At 45.5% G+C, this 20,496-nt stretch overlaps 1 protein-coding gene across 3 annotated transcripts; it reads left to right on the top strand.

Moving 5' to 3' along the window:
• Positions 1–396: 396 nt before the first annotated feature.
• Positions 397–20,214, top strand: UBAC1 (UBA domain containing 1). Of its 3 annotated transcripts, none has more exons than XM_064469107.1 (10): positions 397–777; positions 6,740–6,860; positions 8,965–9,038; positions 10,289–10,396; positions 11,984–12,101; positions 12,934–13,042; positions 14,470–14,701; positions 15,803–15,889; positions 16,788–16,926; positions 17,296–19,463. In XM_064469107.1, exons 1-10 carry the CDS (start codon positions 640–642, stop codon positions 17,337–17,339), a joined length of 1,170 nt encoding a protein of 389 aa, XP_064325177.1. In that variant the 5' UTR covers positions 397–639; the 3' UTR covers positions 17,340–19,463. The 3 variants fall into 3 exon arrangements, with proteins under 3 accessions (XP_064325177.1, XP_064325175.1, XP_064325176.1); XM_064469105.1 differs by lacking the exon at positions 17,296–19,463 and adding an exon at positions 19,470–20,214 and having other exon boundaries at positions 398–777; XM_064469106.1 differs by lacking the exon at positions 17,296–19,463 and adding an exon at positions 19,470–20,214 and having other exon boundaries at positions 399–777; positions 11,999–12,101.
• The last annotated feature ends 282 nt before the right edge of the window (positions 20,215–20,496 follow it).

Genomic DNA, 20,496 nt, shown 5'->3' with positions numbered 1-20,496 from the left:
GCCCGGGCCCGGCCGCCCGCCCGGGGGCGGAGGGCAGCTTCCCGCCGGGCACCCCCGGGCCAGCCGCCGCCAGCCCGAGCGCCCCCCGGGCCGGCCGCAGGGGCCTGGCCGAGGCCTCGGCGCCCCGGACTACAACTCCCAGCATGCACCGGGCGGGGAGGACTACACTTCCCATAGTGCTCCGGAGCGGAGGGAGCGACTCCGATTCCCACAACGCACTGGGCAAAACCGCTTTTTTATTTTATTTTATTTTATTTTATTTTACACCGGGACGCCCCGCCCGCCGCGGAGCCGGTAACAGACGTTGAAAAATCTCCGCTCCGCACCCCGGGGTTCTACCCCTGCAGGTCCCGTCGTACGGGGTAAAAACTACACCTCCCAGCATGCACCGCGGCGCCGCGCCCTTCCGGTTCCGGTGGCCGCGGGAGCGCCCCCGTCCCCTCGGAGGGACCGGCGGGGCCAGGCGGTGACAGGAGCGGCGGCGGCGGGGCCCACCGAGCTCCCCTCGGGCCCGGCGGGGTCACCTTCATGGGCCGGCGGTAGCGCGGGGCCCGGCGCACGGCGGTGCCCGGGGCCTGGTGACGCGTCGCCGGGGCTGAGCGGGGACCGGGAACGGCGGCGGCGGCGGGGCCCGGGGCGATGTTCGTGCAGGAGGAGAAGATCTTCGCGGGGAAGGTGCTGCGGCTCCATGTGTGCACCATGGAGGGCGCCGAGTGGCTGGAGGAGGTCCCCGAGGACACCACGGTGGAGAAGCTGAAGGAGCGGTGCCTGAAGCACGTAAGGAGGGGTGTCCGGCCCGGCCCCCGGGGCTGCCGCCTCCCCCGGCCGGCTGCCGGCGCTGCCCGGGCCCCCGGCGCGGCTCTGGGGCAGGGAAGGCGCCGAAATACCTGCGCTTTCTGCTGCTGCGGGCCGGGGCTGCAGACCACGGGCGGGGTAGGGCAGGCAGGGCCCCTTGCGGAGAAAACTGGGTTTTCCAACGCCCTGTAAACGTCGGAGATCATATTTTTTAAAAGTAGCTCAAGTAAACAAGTGTTTCTGCGTTCTGGTTCACCTGGCTTGTCGTCTCTGCCGCCACCCTACCTGCCCCCGAATTATGTAAAGCCGTTCCATATAGCAACAAAAATGCCTGTTTCAAGAGTTTTGTGTGTTGGAGAAGGACGACTGAGGGGAGGGAGGGAAATCACTTTGCAACCTCTCGTTTTGGAAGAATTGGGCGTATATTTTGCAGTAGTGTTAGAGATCCCCAGCTCCTGCACGCGCTTTACGAACTAGTGAACTCGGCTCTGACGGTTTCACTTCAGAAATTGTAGCCTGATTTGCTTCTCGTTTCTAGTTAAGAAGAAACAAGGAAAGTAGTAACTGTGGTGGTGAACTCCCCTTTTTTGAAGAAGTCTTAGTACAGCCCTACCCTGTGCTGGCACAGCAGCCAGTGGGATATTTGGTGAGGAGATGATAGGTTCTTCTAGTGCTCCCCCTGTGTGCTGAGCAGTAAGGTCTTAATGGATGTGTCCAAAAGGTGAGTTACTAATCACTGCCTGGAAGAGAAATTAGATGAAAACACCCAGGCGCAGCCTGTATAAGTTGAGTTGGAAAGCACGGGCTCTTTGTACTCACGTGCTCAATTACCACTGGTGTGTTTGTGGGTCTTAAACGTTAAAACCAGTGGTTTCAAAACTATTGGACTGAATTTTGAAGATCTGCCGTAATGGCATTTTACTTGAAAGCAAAAACATGATTGACAACAACAGCGTGTAACGTTGTGACCCACAACCAGGACTGTCCTGAAGCTTGCCGTTCTGGAACCAGCGCGGCGTGGTCTGGCAGCTGGAGCCACAACCCACTGGATTTCTTGCCGAGAGCTTTTCTGAAAGGCGTGTAACTTCTGAGTAACAAAAGCAGGCGCCTTTACCCCGTCTCTGGGAGCGCAGTTTACTAAACTGCAGTTAACAGTGTGGTTTTTTTGTCTTCAAAGTCATGCAAAGACTTTTTTTTTTTTCATAAAATGCAGTTGCAATAGGAGAACGTACCTGTAGTGTCATTAGTTAACTCCCATTTGATGGGTAAAAGGTTTTATTTTCTGAATGAGCGTGCGGTGAAGTGAGGGCTGCTGGCAGCCCAGGTGCCCTCTGCCTCAGGCCTGATAGTTGTTGCTTTCAGCAAGAACCCCTGGAAACTACAGGTCCCAGCACACACTGGTTTTTCTTGTCCCGTAGACTTTGTAAGTGCTTTTTGATTTAGGGGTGAGAAGGGCCACATTTGAGTTTGCTTCACCTGAGGTAGGTGTGATCCTTCTGAGGGCAAATGAGGGTGCCTTGCTGAAAGCAGTGGGGCGCAGGCTCCCCACACAGGTACAGTCCTGGAAGAGGTCTAGTGCTCCCCTCTTGTCCCCCTCCAGTGCAGCTGAGTGATTAAACAGGAGGGTGGTGCGAAGGCTGCCAAAACAAGGTGGGGCAATGATCACATGCATGTGTGCAGGGCTGCAAGGCCTTTAATTATCAGGAAACTTAATTGAGTAGATGCTCGCATTGCAGTGCGAGTCAGGGCAGGAGACAATTGATAACTTGGCATGATGTTTGATTTCATTCTCTCTGCTGCTTTGTGCTAATGGTGTGGATTTGCATAACCATTATGGATAATATATAGTTTTATGGACGGGAAAAATAGAAATGGAAGAATCATGACTCCTGATCGTGGGTATGTTGCAATGAATCTTGATAGCACCTTGAGATAATTTATGCAGCCATCTCTTGGAAGATGCTGATTATTATGTTCCCTAAAGTCTGAAAAATTTCTTTCAGGAAGCAGAGGACGATAATATTTGTAAGAGATTTGAACTAGGAAAGTGGCTGCTTTTCCCTCTACAGCATTCAAATGCTTACTGGCCTCTGAGGTGTCACTCCTGATGTCTTTTTTTCTTTTCTGAATTTTATATTGGGCTTTTTGTTAGAGACAGAGAGAAAAAAACCCTCCCACTAGTTTTATGTCTTGACCTCTAACAATTTAGTGGTGCTTACGTGTTGTTAAACTGCTGCCTTCAGTAATGCTATCTATGTAGTCTGTAAAGAAATACCTGATAATAAGTTGTTTCCCTTCCTAGTTATTTTTTAACTCAAGTTTCACCATCAAAGTTTCGCTTGTCCCTGCGCCAGGCCCCACCACCTCAGCGGGAGCCAGCCCTGAGCTCTCCTGTGGTTTTCATAAAAAGCAACTGTTCATTTCAGACTCAGAATTGAGAAGGGTCACCTTAGCCACGGAAACTCCAGCTTAACTTAGATATTTTTATGATCCACAATTCTTGTGCCCAGCGCTGACAGTCGAAGGGCAGCACTGCCTCGGTGCTGCAGACACGCCTGCTTCTGACGCTCTCATTGCAAGAGACGGTTGCTTCTCGCTGAGGCTCAGCAGTATTTCTGAAATACTGATGTAAACTGTGGTCATGCACCCAGAAAGCACAAATATGGGCTGTGTGGGTACATAAGCTCTACCTGCGATTTTCCTGGCAGTGTGGGGCAAGCTTTTAATGCTTCTGTGCTTCTGTTCCCCTTTTCCTTAAGCTGCCAGTGATACTCACCTGGGTTTTAAGGTATGATAAGGAGTATCTGTGGAACAGAGATGCAGGGTGCTAGCTCTCAGAGTACCAAGATAAGGTAGGTTCCTGCCCCTGGGCATGTTTTGCATACTTTGTGAGGGGTGCGGATGGTTTAAGCCACCCAAGCTTAGTATAGCAGGGAGTGTCAGTGCTATTTTCAAATGCTCTGTTAATAAAAGCAAACAAAAAATGGTTTTTCTTATTTTAAAACCAAACCACAAGGCTTTCTGTTTATCAGGATTCCAGGCTCCGCAAATAGCATTTAGCATCACCAAGGCTTACAATTTCAGCAGTTGCTCAGGCACCTGTGAACAAAGGTTTCTCACCTGCCTGGCAAAGCAGCCTGCTGTAAACTCCAGTGTTAAAAAAAAAATGCAAATATTTATGCTGGAAGCAAAATGATGAAACAGCAGATCCTCTCCTTACAATCCTTATGTACAAAAAGATGAGAGCGCGCTTGTCTTCCTGCCATGCTGCACCTCTGATTGCCGGGGGAGTGCTGCTCCTTAACCCCAGCCATGCCCTGGGGCCTCACGGTGCACCCTGGGTTCTGGGCTTCACTTGCATGACAGGTGCTTCCTCTGCTCTGTGCAGGGAATCCCTCTCCTCCTCACTGCTCTTCCCGTGGATCACCAGCGCTGTTCTCTCTCTGGGCAGGAAGATATTTTCAGTTACACTTTAAAGCGTTGTATCTAATTAAAAAATGCTGTGTTTTGGCAGACATGGTGCTCATGAAGCAGGATTCCACAGTGAGATCTGATGTTTAGTGGTGGTAGTTCCTGGTGGGCTGCTGAGAGCTAGCAGAGGCATTGTTTGTGAAGATGGCCTTTATTTCCAGGGCATGTTAAAATATTAAGATAAGTATTTCGCTGAGCAGTCCCTTAGATATATGTACTGTCTACATATGCCTTATTGTTCTGTGCAGTTGTTAACAAAGTGGTTAGAGGAAGGGGAAGTAAGAATAGGTGTTCAGAGGACTTTTCTTTTAAAACAGTGACTTCATTTTTTTGCTTACACTTTCACCTTATGTGTGTGTGCAATAATATTTACTAATATATCCCCCCCTTATATGTGCTAGGGAAAAAATGGATAATAGGTCTGTGTCGTGTCCCATCCCATCCCAAACAAACACCTCCCAGCTCCCATTTTCAAGTTCTTCCTTTTGGGGTCTGACTCTGAGGATCTGTAGCAGTGATATTTTGGGCTTGTTGGGAGAGGAGATGTTCCGCTGATGTACTCTTACACATTTTGGGTAACTTATCGGATCAATTACAGGAGGTACTCCCAGCTGCTTCTAGGCTTTAATGCATTCTTTGGCTTTTGTTCAGCAGTTAATATGCTGAGGGATTAGTAAGAAGCTACTGTTCTACAAAGCAGGACTCAAACATTCTCACATCGGTCTTACTGAGGCATCAGAACCGTGCAGAAGTTCGTATGAGGAACTGAAGATCTGTGTGGAAAACAAGTGCATTATGTCTGGAAAAAGGGCCGGTAGCTGGGTTTTCCATCAGTTGCAGTCGCAACAGAAAAGGTGATGATGGACTAAAAGGATTCCTTTGAGGAAGGCTGGTGATGCATCTTACGATGAGCAGGACTAAACGCTACATCAAAGCAAAGGACTGATTTCAGTGGGGTTTCTAGAAACGGCTCTTACGTGAAAGGTGGACGTGTTCTTCTGCAGACACGGTAGAAGTGGCTTGGTAGAGACGTGTATTGAAAGAAGTGTCATTAAAAGCTGTTTTCTGTGAGCAGGGCAGGTGAGGTCGGTATTAAGTGTCCTGGTTTGTGGCGAGAACAGCAGCGTCAATTTTGTGGTTTTGGTAGGTTGTTATTTTTAATTTTGCCTTTCTGGAATTGCAGCCGCTATGCTTGCTTTTTCCACTCAAACAAATTAGAAGCCTCTAGATGCACTGATGTAATGTACTTGAAATTTATCACTGTGGATCTGGGAGCCACTCTGGTGTGAAGATGAGTCAGTTCAAGGCCTGTGTGTGCATGCACTCTTTTTTTGGGGAGGATTTGAACTTGATTTCCTAGTGAATTAATTGACCTATAATTTAGAATTGTAATAAGGAATTGAGCACAGCATTCATATACGAAAAATCTACTGTATGCTGATATTTATGGTTGGGAAGAAAAGTTGTGAATGTAACTTCTGTTCAGCACTTTCAGCAGGGCGCAGGTTAGGACTCCAGCAGCCAAATCTGTGGATTTCAGCTTGAAACAAAGTGCAGAAACTGCTGTTTCCCTCCCAGTTTAAGGTCAAGTGTACCAAAATCACTGCTGGCAGTTGCCTGTTTAGCCCAACAGTATGTGTTAATAGTAACTATTAGATGAAGCAGCGAGTCTGTCCTCTGTTTTGACACTAGTTACAAATGAGGAACATACTGCATTATTATAGCCTGCCCTGTAAAAACACTGGGTGCTCTTTGTAGATTTGCATTCTTAGTTCATGACGCTAATCGCTACCCCCAGACTTCTCACTAAGAGTGAGTGACCTTAGCAATGTGCTGCAGCGCTAACGTAGCTGTGGGTCCTAGAGCCTCCTGGCTTTGCTCCGAATCTCCATAGGCCTGAGTGTAGGACCAAGGACTCAGAATTAAGTGCAATAGAGATGCACTGTACTGTGAAAGTATAAACCTGCTCACAAAGGCTGGTGCCCTTGAAGGGCTCATTTGGGGCAATTGGGCTGTAACATCAGGTCTTTGAAACTGGCTATTTAAAGAAGTTTTTTAGAGCATCTTAATCAGTTGGAACTGAAATCATAGAATCATAGAATATCTGAATTGGAAGAGACCCATAAGGATCATCGAGTCCAGCTCCCTGATGTAGTTACTAATTTCACAGCATCAAGGAAGAAACACCAGAATCCTTCCTTTAGTTGATTATTCTTCCCAGCCAGGAGCTTGGACACACAGGTGGAAACCTACCGCAGTCAGTATCGTTACAGCACAATTCAAGCCACAGTTTCTTTAACAAAGTATGTTCTGTGCACTGGCCTCTAGCATATTGCGCTGTTACCTAAGCTATTAAGAAGCTTGTAAATGATGGCAGAGTGTGTATGTGGAGAATCTTAAGTGCAAAGTGCAGTGATTCATGCAGCAGGCTTATTTCTGTCTCCTGATCTTCAATATTTATTATCTTCTGTAGTGTCTACCTGGGAGCTTGGAGGATCCAAAAACCGTGACACATCATAAGTTGATACATGCTACTTCTGAGAAGGTGCTGACAGACACAAAAACAGTGTTGGAGGAAAACATTCAAGACAGAGGTAAGATTGTCTGGTTTTTGAATCCTGTCAGCCTGGAAACATGAGATTGTGTTGAACTCTTCGGCGAGTTCCAAACAGTAACATTTTTAATATCTGCTCTCTGCTTTGACATAAGAAAGTAATAAGGTGGCAAAAAGGAAGAGGAAAAAAGACTTCCCTCGCTGAGAAAGCACCTTGAGCACTTTGCTTTTCTTCACTCTTCCTTTTAAGAGTTGAAAAGGAATTAGGAGTATTCATTAAGCTGATACGTTAAACAGGTTACGTCATCTCTTTTTAAAGGAATATTTTAAACCTTCAGGGCACCATTTATCCTTCAAAATGATTCAAAAATAGTTATGATGGCTGAGTATTCCAAGACAAACAACCCCGGTGCCCTTGGGGGAGATCTTGAGGCCTCCAGGTCAGGCAGAAGGATGTTTGCTGAAGTGTATCCAAGTGTCTGCAGTTTAGATCTCATTTTGTGCTCTGCAAACGTAGGTCAGAATCCATCACACTATGGTATCACCGGCTACAGTAGAGTATGTGAGGTATGTATTTGCTACTGAACTTTAAAGGTGTAAAGGATTAATGTGAAACAACAGAAGATCTGAAGATGATAGCTGGAGTCTGTTTTTACTAGTCAGATTAAGCTAATGGTGCCTTCTGGAGATAAAGGGCAGCGGTGCAGAAAGTGAGAGAAGCAGGACTGCTGGACACTGAAATGTTGCCTGAACCAGAAACTCAGCAGGAGTAGAGTTCCTGGGTTTTTGCCTGAGTTCGTGCAGGCTGGAGAACTGCCGTGAACACGAGCCATTTGGTCTCTCTTCCAAGGCAGTGTCACCTATCACCTTTAGAGCTGAACAGGAGCTGAGAAGCGCTATCTTAGGCAAAGGCGAGGGACAGCATTTTTGCTGATCGGTGGTGTATTATTTCTAGGCGAGGTGCTGGCTCCTACGGAGTTTTGAATTGCAGTTTGCAGCGGCTAAGCGGTATTAACTGTGTAGTCATAGTAAGCTGTCACGCGAATGCTTCTTCGCTCCTTTTCCCTCTGCAATGTGCTCTACCTTTCATGTGCCTTGCTTGTCAGGGAGACGAGATCACAGCCAACAGCTGATTGCCACCAGCTGACTGCACAGGGCAGCCAAGAGTCAGCATGTGGATCCTTTTGCATTCTGATCAGCTGGACAAATGAGGGTTAACAGCCTTCACCAGCTGTTGCTCTTGGCTGTCACGTGCTGAGCCAGACCAAGGAAACTTGTTGTGCCAGCATGCTTTGTTTGCTTTTCACCTGCTTAATACAATGGACTAAAACTGCACGTCAGGCCGTAGCTGGCTGAAGGACTGCAGATGCTGTGCAGGCATGTTTTGGGCTCTAAGCAGTGTGTCTGCATCTTTCCAGCCTTAGAAGGTGTGTGGTCGTGACTGAGGTGCTAGGAACTTGTAAAGCATCACATGATCTCTAGGAAAAGGGTGCCCTGTCAGGGGAAAGTATTAGTCTTAAAAGCCCGAAGCAAGCTCGTGCCAGGCAATGTGGGATATCTGAGCCTGAAGGCTTTTTTGTTGCCCTCGAGACTTGCCCGTGTGGGCTACCAGTGAGGCATCTCTGCTGTAGACCGTGAATCGCTCTACTGCCACTCCCACACAAAGGCGCGCTGAAGCCCGATACTGGAGGTTCTTGTTGAAGCTTGGTGCTTGCCTTGCTGCAGTTGGAACACCCCAACTTAGACCAAAAGCCATCCCTGGCCTGTCTCTACTGCTTCCTTCTCAGTAGAAGCACTGGAGTGCTGATGTTTTCTTATTATCATGAGCCAGTTGCTGTACTATTAATGTACAAGACAACTGGAGCCTGTAACACCCTTTCTTTAATGGTGGTGGTGTGAGAAGAAACCAGAAACAAAGTGTAACTAATAACGGACCATGTTTTGAATTCACTGTGGCCTAAGAAGTTGCAAACATTGAAGGGGAGCATGTAAAGCCATACAGGTTTTAAAGTGTGAAAAAGGTCTGATCCTACAGTGCAATCAGTACAAAATTCACCTGCAGGAAAAACTGAATGTGTGAAGTATCTTGCAAGAACTGTTTTCACGTTACTTTCTAATGTATTTCAGTATCATTCTCTTTCTAGATGTCTTGCTTTTGATAAAGAAGCGTGCGCCACCTCCGCTCCCCAAAATGGCAGACGTGTCAGCAGAGGAGAAAGTGAGTTTGAAAGACTTCTCGGCTCGGCTGTTTTGATTAACTGCTTTATTCATGATATGGGGAAGGATTACTGCGGTGTACTCCTCTCGCTTGTAGAGGCAAATGCTGCCAGTTAAATTCTAGGGAAATTACTTCATATTTCTTCCAAACTTTGAGGAAGCTAATTTTACACTTTTAACTTTGTGAGAACATTTGCCTTAGAATAAGACACGCAGATTCACTGTGCAAGTGGTATAGATTTGATCTTTGAACAAATGTCTGATAACCATTGTAAGTATAGTTCAGCTGGTGCTTTGCTTTGTCTCTGCTTGAAAACACAATAGAAATATGTCAACTTGCTGTCAGGCTGACTTCTGTCTTGAGCTATGTGTGGCTTGTCACCCTCTAACCAGGTCTCTAGAGCTGAAGTGTTGGCCCCTTACTATTCTTTTTTTAATTATTATTTTGGTTTATTGTAATGTAGTTGTTACTGAGGGTCAGTGACGCCCAGGGTGACGCTTATGCACGAGGGGTAGTGCAGTTGATGTTATCGCATAAACACTTCGAGCAATGCTTGTGCTTGACGTTGTGAATTCCTAGCTCTCTCCACTTGCACAGCTTTGTTTCTTCTTGCTTCCCGTAGGTATTGGTGTATGTGTCTCTCCTCAGTATGGTCTTGCTGTGCAGAATGTCACTGTAAGAGCATAAGATATAAGACTGGGAAATATTTGTAGTTCATACCCTGTTATATTTTATCCTGGACTATAAGCATGTACTGAAAATCCAAGGCACCGTATATCTCCGCATGATACTTGCAAGCGGTGAAGCACTTCCAGTGTTAAGCAGATAAGTGTTAGGCTGTGTACGGCACTGGTACATCTCCCAACAAACCATGGGTTTGAAGAGAGCATGCAATGAGCAGGCCGTGTGGAGCAGAATATGGTCCTGAGCACTGAGGCCTCTGAAGTCCCTCTGGGTTTGATACATCATTTTCCCTCCTTATGCTGGAATTTCTTTGTGCGTTGAGGTAACAGAAAGGTGTAAGGAGTGAAAGTGGGGCAACCCAACAGGTCCAGTTTTGCTCTATAATTGCAAAATTATACTGGTGCTATTAATCCATCGTATTGCTAGACTGCTGTTTCTCTTAGTTGCAAGTTACAGAGCACTGCTTGATACCTTGGTGAAGAATATGGAACTGCTCTTAGCTATGCTGTGTTCTCTGTTCTGTGGATAATGGGTTATGAAACCTGATCATGTTTCGTATCCTTCAGAGGAAACAAGAACAGAAAGCTCCTGATAAGGATGCTATTCTCAAAGCAACTGCAAATCTGCCCTCTCGCAATGTAGACCGCACTGTGGCCCATCACAACATGAGGGATGTAAGTATTAGACTTGACTTCTTTAACTCGCACACTAACATCCCAGCAGGCGTTTGTCTTGTATAACCTTTTCTTACATGCAAATGTGATTTTTCTTTTCTCTATAAGAGAAATTTAAATGCATATAATGTTTGTTACGTAGATAGCTTAAGATTTAGACACAGGTTATACTATTTAGTGATGATAATAAATCACTCTGTTCTAAATTATGATTCTAAATGTTTTATTTGTCCATGGGAGAGCCTCAGCAAACATATCCAAGATCTGGCCAATGTGAAGTCGGGGTTTTTTATTTCTTCAGTCTTAAATAGTTCAAGTGTTTGCCGTGGTTTTTCTCTTCTGTGGTTTTGAAAAGAGAAATACTGCATAAATTTTGACTTCAGTAATTGAATGCTGATAGTCTGTAATGCTTCTAACTGTCTTCAGCAGTGCGGGGACTACTTTTACCTTTCTGTACTAGCAGGGGCATGAAAAAGTGAGTCTGCCTACGTATTGCATACTGTCAGAGTTACCTAACTAGTAACCTACAGGGGATGGTTGGCGTTTAAGCTGTTTAATGGCCAACATGACCTACTGAGCGTGGCATTTTTAAAAAACAAATGTCCAGCTGAAAGGAATTTTTGATGCTTCAGCTTAGAAAATAGCTTTGACCTATGTTGTTCAGATTTAGATTATGAGACGTGGTAGACCAGGAGGGCTCATTGGTTCACAGAAAGCAAGTAGTACTGGTACAGAGCTACTGTGACTGTCATCTTACGCTGTTTCTGCATGGTTGGAGTCAAAGCGTTTCTGTGAAGCAATGACTTTTCTTGAGCGCTGCACATCTTGTGGTGGTGCTGGACAGCAAGCTGTGGCAGAGGTAAAAGGACCTTTCTGCCCAGTAGCCTTTCATAGAATCATAGAATCGTTAAGGTTGGAAAAGACCCTTAAGATCGAGTCCAACCGCTAACCTGTCACTGCCAAGTCCACCACTAAACCATATCCTCAAGCACCACGTCTACTCTTTTAAATACCTCCAGGGATGGAGACTCCACCACCTCCCTGGGCAGCCTGTTCCACTGTTTGACAAACCTTTTGGTGAAGAAGTTTTTCCTAATATCCAACCTAAACTTCCCCTGGTGCAGCTTGAGGCCATTTCCTCTCGTCCTATCGCTTGTTACTAGGGAGAAGAGGCTGACCCCCGCCTTGCTACAACCTCCTTTCAGGTAGTTGCAGAGAGCGAGAAGGGCTCCCCTCAGCCCCCTCTTCTCCAGGCTAAACCCCCCCAGCCCCCCCAGCCGCCCCCCAGCACACTTGTGCTCCAGACCCTGCCCCAGCCCCGCTGCCCTTCTCTGGACACGCTCCAGCCCTTCAAGGGCCTTCTTGTCCCGAGGGGCCCAAACCTGAGCCCAGCACTCGAGGTGGGGCCTCCCCAGGGCCAAGCACTTCACAGGAAAGGCCCAGTGCTCTTGAGAGACTAAAGGATGACAATAAAGCCTTGATAAAGCAACCTTCTGTACTGGGGGCCAGACTACTGCTGAGACACTAACAATAGATACATTAAGATTTAATGATGCCTGGTAACCTCCTGTCTAAATATTTTGACAGTTTCCTTTCTTCCAGTTCCAGACAGAGCTCCGGAAGATACTAGTGTCTCTCATAGAAGTCGCACAGAAATTGCTAGCACTGAACCCAGATGCAGTTGAACTGTTTAAGAAGGCAAATGGTATGAACATACCTTTATAGTTATTAGTTCAATCCTGGGAACCTGTTTGCTTCCATAGCACAAGAGTGGGCTTGCAGAGTGAAGTCCAGACCTTAATGTAACTGCAAAGCTACTGCGAACTTCGTGGCAAAGATTTCACCTTCTGGGTGTAGGTTGTAAAAAAACTTGTGAATTTATAAGGTCCCTTTGAGATGGGTGAGAAGTTCCATTTAAAAATAAAATCATTAGAATCATAGAATGCTTTGGGCTGGAAGGGACCTTTAGAGGTCATCTAGTCCAACCCCCGCTGCAGTGAGCAGGGACATCTTTCCATTAGTAGTGGAAAAAATTGGAAAACTTTGAGTTGCGCTTTAGGGATGGTAAAAAATAGTTGAAAATACCCAAGGAGATGGTAAAAATAGTTGAAAATGCCCAAGCGGTAGTAAAATGAGGAGAAGGTGTAGCTGTTGATTCGGTTTGTGGGAAATGCTTGCCCTTGAGACCTGCTACAACCAGATCCAACTTACTTCCTAGATAAATGATAAACAGATCTTCAGTGAATCTCCTATGTATTTACTTGTGTGGCAATACCTTGGTAATGTGAGAGTTAGCTGTCTTTCATTTGAGATCTTGAACACATCTAGACAACATCTCTGCCCTGGAAGTATCTATCTGAGCCTGACCAAGCTGAGTGCAGCAAATCAAATGATGAGATAGCAAATTTGGGGCAGAAACAAAAGCAGGGATGGAAGAGAAGAATGGGGTTTGAACTTAACACATGCCATTCCATTGAGAAAGGGTTTTATTTTAGCTTGAAGTCAATCTGAACATTGTTTTGTTTGTGTATGTGTAGCCATGCTGGATGAGGATGAGGAAGACAGAGTGGATGAGATAGCTCTGCGACAGCTTACAGAAATGGGGTTTCCAGAAAGCAGAGCTGTCAAAGCCCTTCGATTAAATCAGTAAGTGTACTCAGCACGCTGCCTGTAAACTACTTGATACAGTTTAAAAAAAAAAATCACTTTTTTTTTCTGAAGCCTCTGTATGTGGGTCACCTAAAACTAGGTTGGAAAAAGCGTTAACTCAAAGAACAGCGCTGCCTCGGGCGGCACGCAGGGGCAGGTGGCACAGGGAAGGGGAAACAGTGCTGTACTTGCTCTGGAAAGAATAGCTCGTCTGCGGTTCACAAGGCTGCCAGGCTGGCGCTATTTCCAAGTTTTAAAGTCATGCTTTCTTCCGCTTTAGAATTCAGGTTTTACAGAGGAAAAAGCAAACCTAGCCCATCCGCATGGGTGCTTCAGCTGTAGAAAAATACTTTGTGCGCACCTTTTTAAAACATTCAAAGAATATTGTAAAGTCCAGATAGCAACTGCAGGAAAATAAGAGGTAACGTAGTTCTTTGCGTGCTCTAAGAAGAATCAGCTGTACTGCCTACTTCTGAGAGGGGTTTGTTAGGCCATTCTCTGAAATTTCAAATGATAGAGAATCCACAACATATTCCTGTCACTCTTTTCCAGTTTCTCTCCCTTTGGGCTCGGAAAGACTTTCTCCCCTGATGTCCTCCATCTTTCATGTTGTAACTTAAAAGCCAAATAGGCAAAGGCTTTCCTCTCCTTTCTGTGAACATGTAGTAATTCCCGTGCACCAAACAAAATCACACGTTCGGTTGCCCTATCGTTATCTTTCCTCCCCCTGTATTCATTGGGAAGAGATGTGTTGGGGTGCTCTTGAGAGCCCTTAGCCGGAGCGCTTGCAGTGGACAGCAGGTGACCGTGTTATGACCGTGGTGTTCTGTTCCCTTGGCCTGGCCTCTCCTTTGAGGGACCACAGGCGACTTCTTGGTACGTGTCCAAGTGCAATTGCCTGTGTTGAATTTTGTGCTCTCTCAAGGCATACTGTGCGCATGTAATGTTTTCACCCTCTTTCTTTCTTGTGGTTTTTAATGGAGTTCATTGATCACTGGATGGATGGCTGAGATAGATCTCCTGAAGCAACAAAGCAGCTTGCTTCTGAGAGGTGGTTCCACGTAAACTTGGAACGTGCTTAGTTTGCAGTTTTGTCAATAGTTGCAGATAGTGTTTCTTGTGAAATAAAGCAGATGATGTGGAGAATGACTCCCTCAGAAATGCTTTTTAAAATCTGGGTTGCAGCTGTCCAAGCTGGACTTCATTCCTCTGTCTTCCTGGCTTCAGAGAAGATTGTGCTGCCCTGAATGCACAGAAAATTAAGGTGCTCTGAGATTTGCTCCAAAACTTTATTTATGACTTTTCAGATACTAATTAACCTGCAAGTCAGGATACCAAGGGAATAAATGCAAAGGCAAATGTGTGTGGAACACTACTGTACCTCTGGAGTGTTTCTCATCCTTGTGTGTTAATTTGCTTTTCAGTATGTCAGTGACACAGGCCATGGAGTGGTTGATAGAACACGCAGATGACCCTGCAGCGGATGCTCCGCTGCCCGGTCAGACTCCGTCAGAAGCCACAGCTGAAGCTGGTGCATCCTCTGCTGAAGCAACTGGGGGTCCCAGTTCAGAAGCGGGTGGGGAAGAGGCCAAGGATGAGCTGACAGAAATATTCAAGAAGATCCGGAGGAAAAGAGAGTTTCGTCCAGACCCACGGGTACGTGCTGTTTATTTATGTAACTGCTAGGGTTGGAAGGGACCGTGTGGGCACCATGCAATCGAAAGAAATGTTAAGTTAATAAACGAAATGGGCCATCTGGGTAGATGGCTATTATGCTGCTTTGACAATATTTTAGTGGAAGTCTTTAGGGACTGTTTGAATTTAGGTTGCTGAAAGGGATATTACTTAATTAGTGCATCGCTGTCTCAGGTAACAGTGTCTAAACTACTGACACTGTTACTTCTGCACCTGAAAATTAACTGGTGGGACTGAAATGAGCTGCCAGGCTCCTGGCGTTGCTTTTTATGACTGCTGTCTGGGAAGGAAAGGTTGCAGGACAGGAGTAGGTCCTTTTGCTGTAGAAAAGGACAGAAGAGCATTATTGTATTCAGGGAGCGAGGAAAAGTATCACCAGCAGATTTAAGTCTTGCAGCAAATGCAGAAGTTAACCTTTTTTCAGGACACAGTATTAGCTGAAGGGAAAATATGTGTTGTTATCACACTGTAATTCACCAGGAGGTGCTCTTTGGAGTCCAACGCTTTGCTTTTACAAGTAGCTGTTCCTTGTGATTTCGGTCAAAAGCTGCCAATGTATTTGATGACCTGGGTACAATTTCTAAATGATTAAACATTCTCATAACAATATCTGGGTACGCTTGTCTAAATGCGTAATGCTCACTAGCAATATAATAATCCAGGAAGTAAAATTAAATTGAGTGAATAGAACAGCAAATGAACCTGGAGCTTGAGCTGTCAGTAAGATGTGAACAAAAGCTTTGTGACATGAGAGAGGTTCTAAAATAAGGTGTTTCTATCCTGCTCTTCTCCTTTCTACCCCAGGTACGCTTGCTCTTTGCCTTGCATTCAGCTATCAGGGCTGAGGATAGGAACCGCCTTCACTCGTAAGATTTATTCTTCCGGAATAAAGGCACTTTTGATAGAGAGTATTTGAAAAGTTTGTAGCTAAGGTTACTTAGTGGTCTGCAAATGGAAACAATGGGGGTTTTTTACCCCACTAAAAGCTCCGGCACAGGAGGTGAAAGGATGTGATTGTTCTCATTTTTGTTTTACTTTTATTAAACTGCAAATCTGATACAGGCTGTCATTGCCCTGATGGAGATGGGATTTGATGAAAAAGAAGTGGTAGATGCACTCAGAGTAAACAACAACCAGCAAAATGCAGCCGTGAGTACAGTGCTATTTCTGTTCCTTATTGCTGTAATAGTCTGCTCAACTGATTCTTTTCACCGTTGAACTGGCTGATGGTTTGATCTGTCATAAAGCCCAACTGTTGCTGGAGGTGAAATGAGTACTATATATTCTGTGCCTCTTCCAAATTAGACACGCAGCTAGAACACAAAGGTTTTAGACTTAGAGGAATTTAGCGTGAATGAGGTTGAGGCTGGTCTGGTTGGGATAGCGTATGTGGACTTTCAAAAAGCCTTTGCAAAACTCCCTCACTAGAGCCTGTAAAAGAGATGATGCTATCATGAGAAAGGAAAAGGTATTCCCAATAGTGAATGACTGATTAAAGGACAGGAATAAACGATCAAGCAAGAGGTTCAAGCCATGCAGTATGTAAAGTACCATTCTGCAGCAATGTGCTCCACAGGTTATGGAATCAAAAACTATGAAGGTTTTCAAATGTTCATTTGTCCCTGGCTAGTGGGTGATATGTTAAGGGAAGTTATGTGGACACAGCTGGCAGGCAGGGAACCTTCTCGAGCATCCAGTGCCAGCTACTGTTAGAGGATATCGGGCTGGATGGTACTTCAGGCTGACGCATTGTAACCGTATTGACGGGGTTCCTTTGAGTCAGGATAACGCGCATCTTCCCTGGGCTTTGAAACATCCAAAGCTGGTACAATTTTATTACTGTACCAGGCACTGCCTCTGTTTCCGTTGAACTAAAGGTGTGGGAGCAGCACACAGCTGGATAGTGACCCGGTGTGAAACGTATAGCTCGGTCTTTACTGTGAGAGGAAAAAATATTTTTTAACATGCCACATTGTCAAAACTTTTGAGACGCTTTAATCTGATGGACCCAATCATGAAATCTCTTGTGCCCGGTGATTTCTTTCAGTGTGAATGGCTGCTGGGAGACAGAAAGCCTTCTCCAGAGGACTTAGATAAGGGAATTGACACCAATAGCCCTCTCTTCCAAGCCATCTTAGAAAACCCAGTGGTACAGTTAGGACTAACCAACCCTAAAACTCTACTAGGTAAGTCCTGCTTGGATTCCTGATATATATATATACACTGTCTCTGTAGTTGCTAGCAAATAAGAGTAAAGACTGGATGGTCACAGCACACTTTGGGGTAGGTGTGGCTCCGTACCCTTCTCCTCGTGTTCAGCAGCTGTGTTGTTTGTTGGCTTCATACTGCAACTCAGCTAAAGCCAGCACAGAACTTGGGGCTGTCCCAGAAATTATACTAATTCCCCGAGCTATTGGATTACACTTGCTGAACTCAGAACTTTAATAGCTGCTGGCTGCGATGCTTTTGTGGATTTAGGAGACCTTTTGTGTGCTCCCTTTGGCCACGAGGGGAAAAATCAGGAATGTCTGTCTAGAACTCTGATTATTTCACAGAAAAAACAAGGCTGTCTCCTGCTGCACAGCTTATTGTGTGCTGAGGCCTGATCACTGAGACGGAAGATAACTTGTGGAAGGGTAACCAAACAAGAAGTCCGAGCTAAGGCCTTGCCTATCAAATTGAGATAACCTGTGTGAAAATACGCTTCCCCTGCTTGAGTTTCAGCTCCGTGGTAAAGTCTGCGTGTTCATGGTCAGGAAGGCTGCGAGCACAGCAAGTGCCCAGCTGATGAGCCTGACAGTGAAGCATAAATCTCTGATGAATTGGTGTCTCTGACGCTGGAGGACAATACAGAAGAATGACGTTGGCTTTGTGTTGTATATAAAACGTTCTGCATTTAGTCTTTGGCTTCAAAATTTTATTTGAAGACTTGCTTTTAAATAAAGGGTGTACGCGCAGCTCTTTCAAGAGAGCTTTTAAAAATATTGCTTTAAATGTAATTAGGAGAGTTTGCAAGCCTTTAAAAAATCCAAGAGCAGAACCTTCCCACCCTGGTTTCTGAACAAATGGTCTCTTCGTTTCCAGCGAGGGTTCCACACTGCAGCTCAGAATATAAATAGAAAATGAAATGCCATTATATGTGCTTGTAAAGCTTGGATGAACATCAGAGAATATATTCCTAATGACACATCTGCAAATTGCTTATGTCACAGATTTCTAATAATGAATGTTTGTATTTAATTAGATACTTGCAGAATGTTGATAAATCTTTAGTTTTAAGCTCTTGAGCCTGTGTAAAAGAATAAAGTGGTGAAAAGTGAGATCTGTACTTTATTCTGGGCTTTCTGTAGGCATGCTGCATGACCTTGAGCAGGGTATTAATGATGAGCCTTTCGGAGGTGCTGGGTACTTACAGCTCCCACTGATGTCAGCTGGAGCTTCGTACACTTAACGCTCCTGGGAAAATGCAGACACTGACCTTGGTGCCGGTCTGCCAGACTCCTACAACACTGACATTTTGGTGACTTCTGAATAGGTCAGATGTGCAACTGCTTTTTTTTCTGTCCTGTTCCGTAATTACTGCTCCGAATGTCCAGTAGTCCAGCTCAGTGTCTGTCATAAGGCTTATAAATTATTGCCTGGACCATTTTTCTGCCAAATTTGCAGCTTAGCTCTTGCAGTAGCTGTCTGGTTCCTTCAGCATAAGTAAAAATGTGCTAGTTTTCACTTTTCTAAGAAAAGCAAACAAAACAACAAAGCTTATTGTAAAGACAGCTGTGTGTAGAAAGGAAAAAACACTCAAATATTTGGATTGCTGTCGCTGTTCAGAAATGGAGGTAATTGTTCTGCACAGACAGATTTTCCCCTTCTGCCTATGTCTAGGCAGGTGGAACTGGCTGCCTCCCTGCCATACTCAGCTCTCTAAACACCAGGAAGGAGAAAGCACTCGCTGCTCAGAGGGAAGATGCTGCTTCCCTTTGGCTCCAGGGACCTCTATGAAACGATAAAGCTCTGAGATTTGAGACTTAAGGGGCTACACTTTTGCTGGCTCCGCTGCTTATTCCTGGGTAGCCTTTGGTATACCTGCTTCTTATCTTGCTGGCTTAGTTTTCTCTCCAGAGATGTTGAGAGAGTGGCCATAGGACAGCCGAAGTGCGGCACAGGAAAGCAGAGGTAACGGGGGCAAGGGGGTGATGGTGCTTTCTGTGAACTGTCCTGGTGAAGTACCACGCAGGGAAAAGATAGTGGTGCAAGAGCTAGCTATAAAGAAATCTAGGCTGGGATGTAGAAAATCTTGGATCAGAGGACTGGAGTTGTAGAATAGTCTTCCCATAGGAGCATTGGCAGCAAATGACCCAGTTCTCAGATGGGCTTTCGTAAATGGATGAATTGCGTAGCACGTTCCCTGCTACTGCGTGTGGACGTTCGCTAAGGCTTTAGTTCTTCAAACCCATGTCTCTGAGGTTTTGTAAGATGGACTACGATCCAGGCTGAGTATTTAATCAGCCTCTGTCTGCAGTGAATTTAATGCTGAGGAATGGGGAAGGCATAAGGGCCCGTAGCATCCCAGTCCGTGGAGACGTAGGAGTGCAAATGGTGAATGTGTGACGTGTGTTCCCACCATGTTTGGGGGACGCTTGCCCAAACTGTTCTGTTGTTGAAGCATCCCAAGCACTGAAGCCTTTGGCTAGCGGACTAACCGAGTGTTGCAATCTCCATCTCTTGGCAGCCTTCGAGGATATGCTTGAAAACCCCTTGAACAGCACTCAGTGGATGAATGACCCGGAAACTGGGCCCGTCATGCTACAGATCTCTCGAATCTTCCAGACGCTGAATCGCACGTAGAGAGGAATGCCAGTCCACTGTGCCACTTCCTACTGCCCCTCGCTTCACCTTCTCCTCCAAGGGAGGGTGCACGGATTGTCTGGGGAGGGGGGCGGAGGGGAGGGGAGCGGGGGCGATCCTGCCTGGACGGGTGTCTCGCACGAGAGCTTATGTAGTTACGGCCAACTGAAGTTAAATTGCCTTGTGGATTTAGTGTTAGTGGAAGAGGTTTGAAGACTTGTTTCTGTTTTCAGGTATTAGGTTTAAAATAAAGTGTATCAAAAAATAGGAAAAGGTTTTGTGAAAACAATTAAGAATCTGATTGTTGGAAAGAAATATGATTACGCTTGTTAAAAAGGCCTGTGGCAGTAGTTTTCTAGCCAGTTTTGCTAGCATCTGGCTAGTGTTTACAAAAGGTCACTGACCACTAGCTTAGGTTATTCATCATCTCCATACAGTATTAATTTATGGCTATATCAAATTATAAAATGCTTTTTTAAAATGGATTCTTAGGAAATGTTTTTTAAAAGTCCAAATATTGGGAGAGCAAGCACATTTCTATCCAACCTTGTTTATCTTGCGTTATAATTTAAACAGAACAATTCAGAGATGGAATTCCTTTAATAAATAGCATTACTTTTTCCTATTTATTTTCTGCGTTAGTGTCGTTGCAGTCCCACAGTGGTTATACTTGTAGGAGATTCTCTGTCAGCTACATTAAAGGTGCAGTATCTCTTTCACGACAGAACTCGCTACACCAGGACGTGGATTCTCAAGTAGGCTGCGGTTCGTAAGTTCATACTCTGCCATATCCCAGTGCAAGGAGGGATGCATTCACGTAGTGGGGGTTATTCCATTTTTATGTGCACGGTTTTGGAAGGGGGGATCTTTGTGGTTCTTGACTTCCTTTCAGACGGTTTACAAACCAGCAG

The sequence above is a fragment of the Phalacrocorax carbo genome, chromosome 18, assembly GCF_963921805.1.
Source record: "Phalacrocorax carbo chromosome 18, bPhaCar2.1, whole genome shotgun sequence".
In the NCBI taxonomy this organism is placed as follows: Eukaryota; Metazoa; Chordata; class Aves; order Suliformes; family Phalacrocoracidae; genus Phalacrocorax; species Phalacrocorax carbo.
This window is presented reverse-complemented; position numbering and strand designations above follow the sequence as displayed.

What these genes read in the sequence shown, in the direction of transcription:
- UBAC1 (XM_064469105.1), top strand. Translation starts at nt 640, where the DNA reads ATGTTCGTGCAGGAGGAGAAGATCTTCGCGGGGAAGGTGCTGCGGCTC. An exon ending in GGAAAACATTCAAGACAGAG is followed by an intron (nt 6,861 to 8,964) that starts GTAAGATTGTCT and finishes TTCTCTTTCTAG; the next exon opens with ATGTCTTGCTTTTGATAAAG. An exon ending in AGTTTCGTCCAGACCCACGG is followed by an intron (nt 14,702 to 15,802) that starts GTACGTGCTGTT and finishes AATCTGATACAG; the next exon opens with GCTGTCATTGCCCTGATGGA.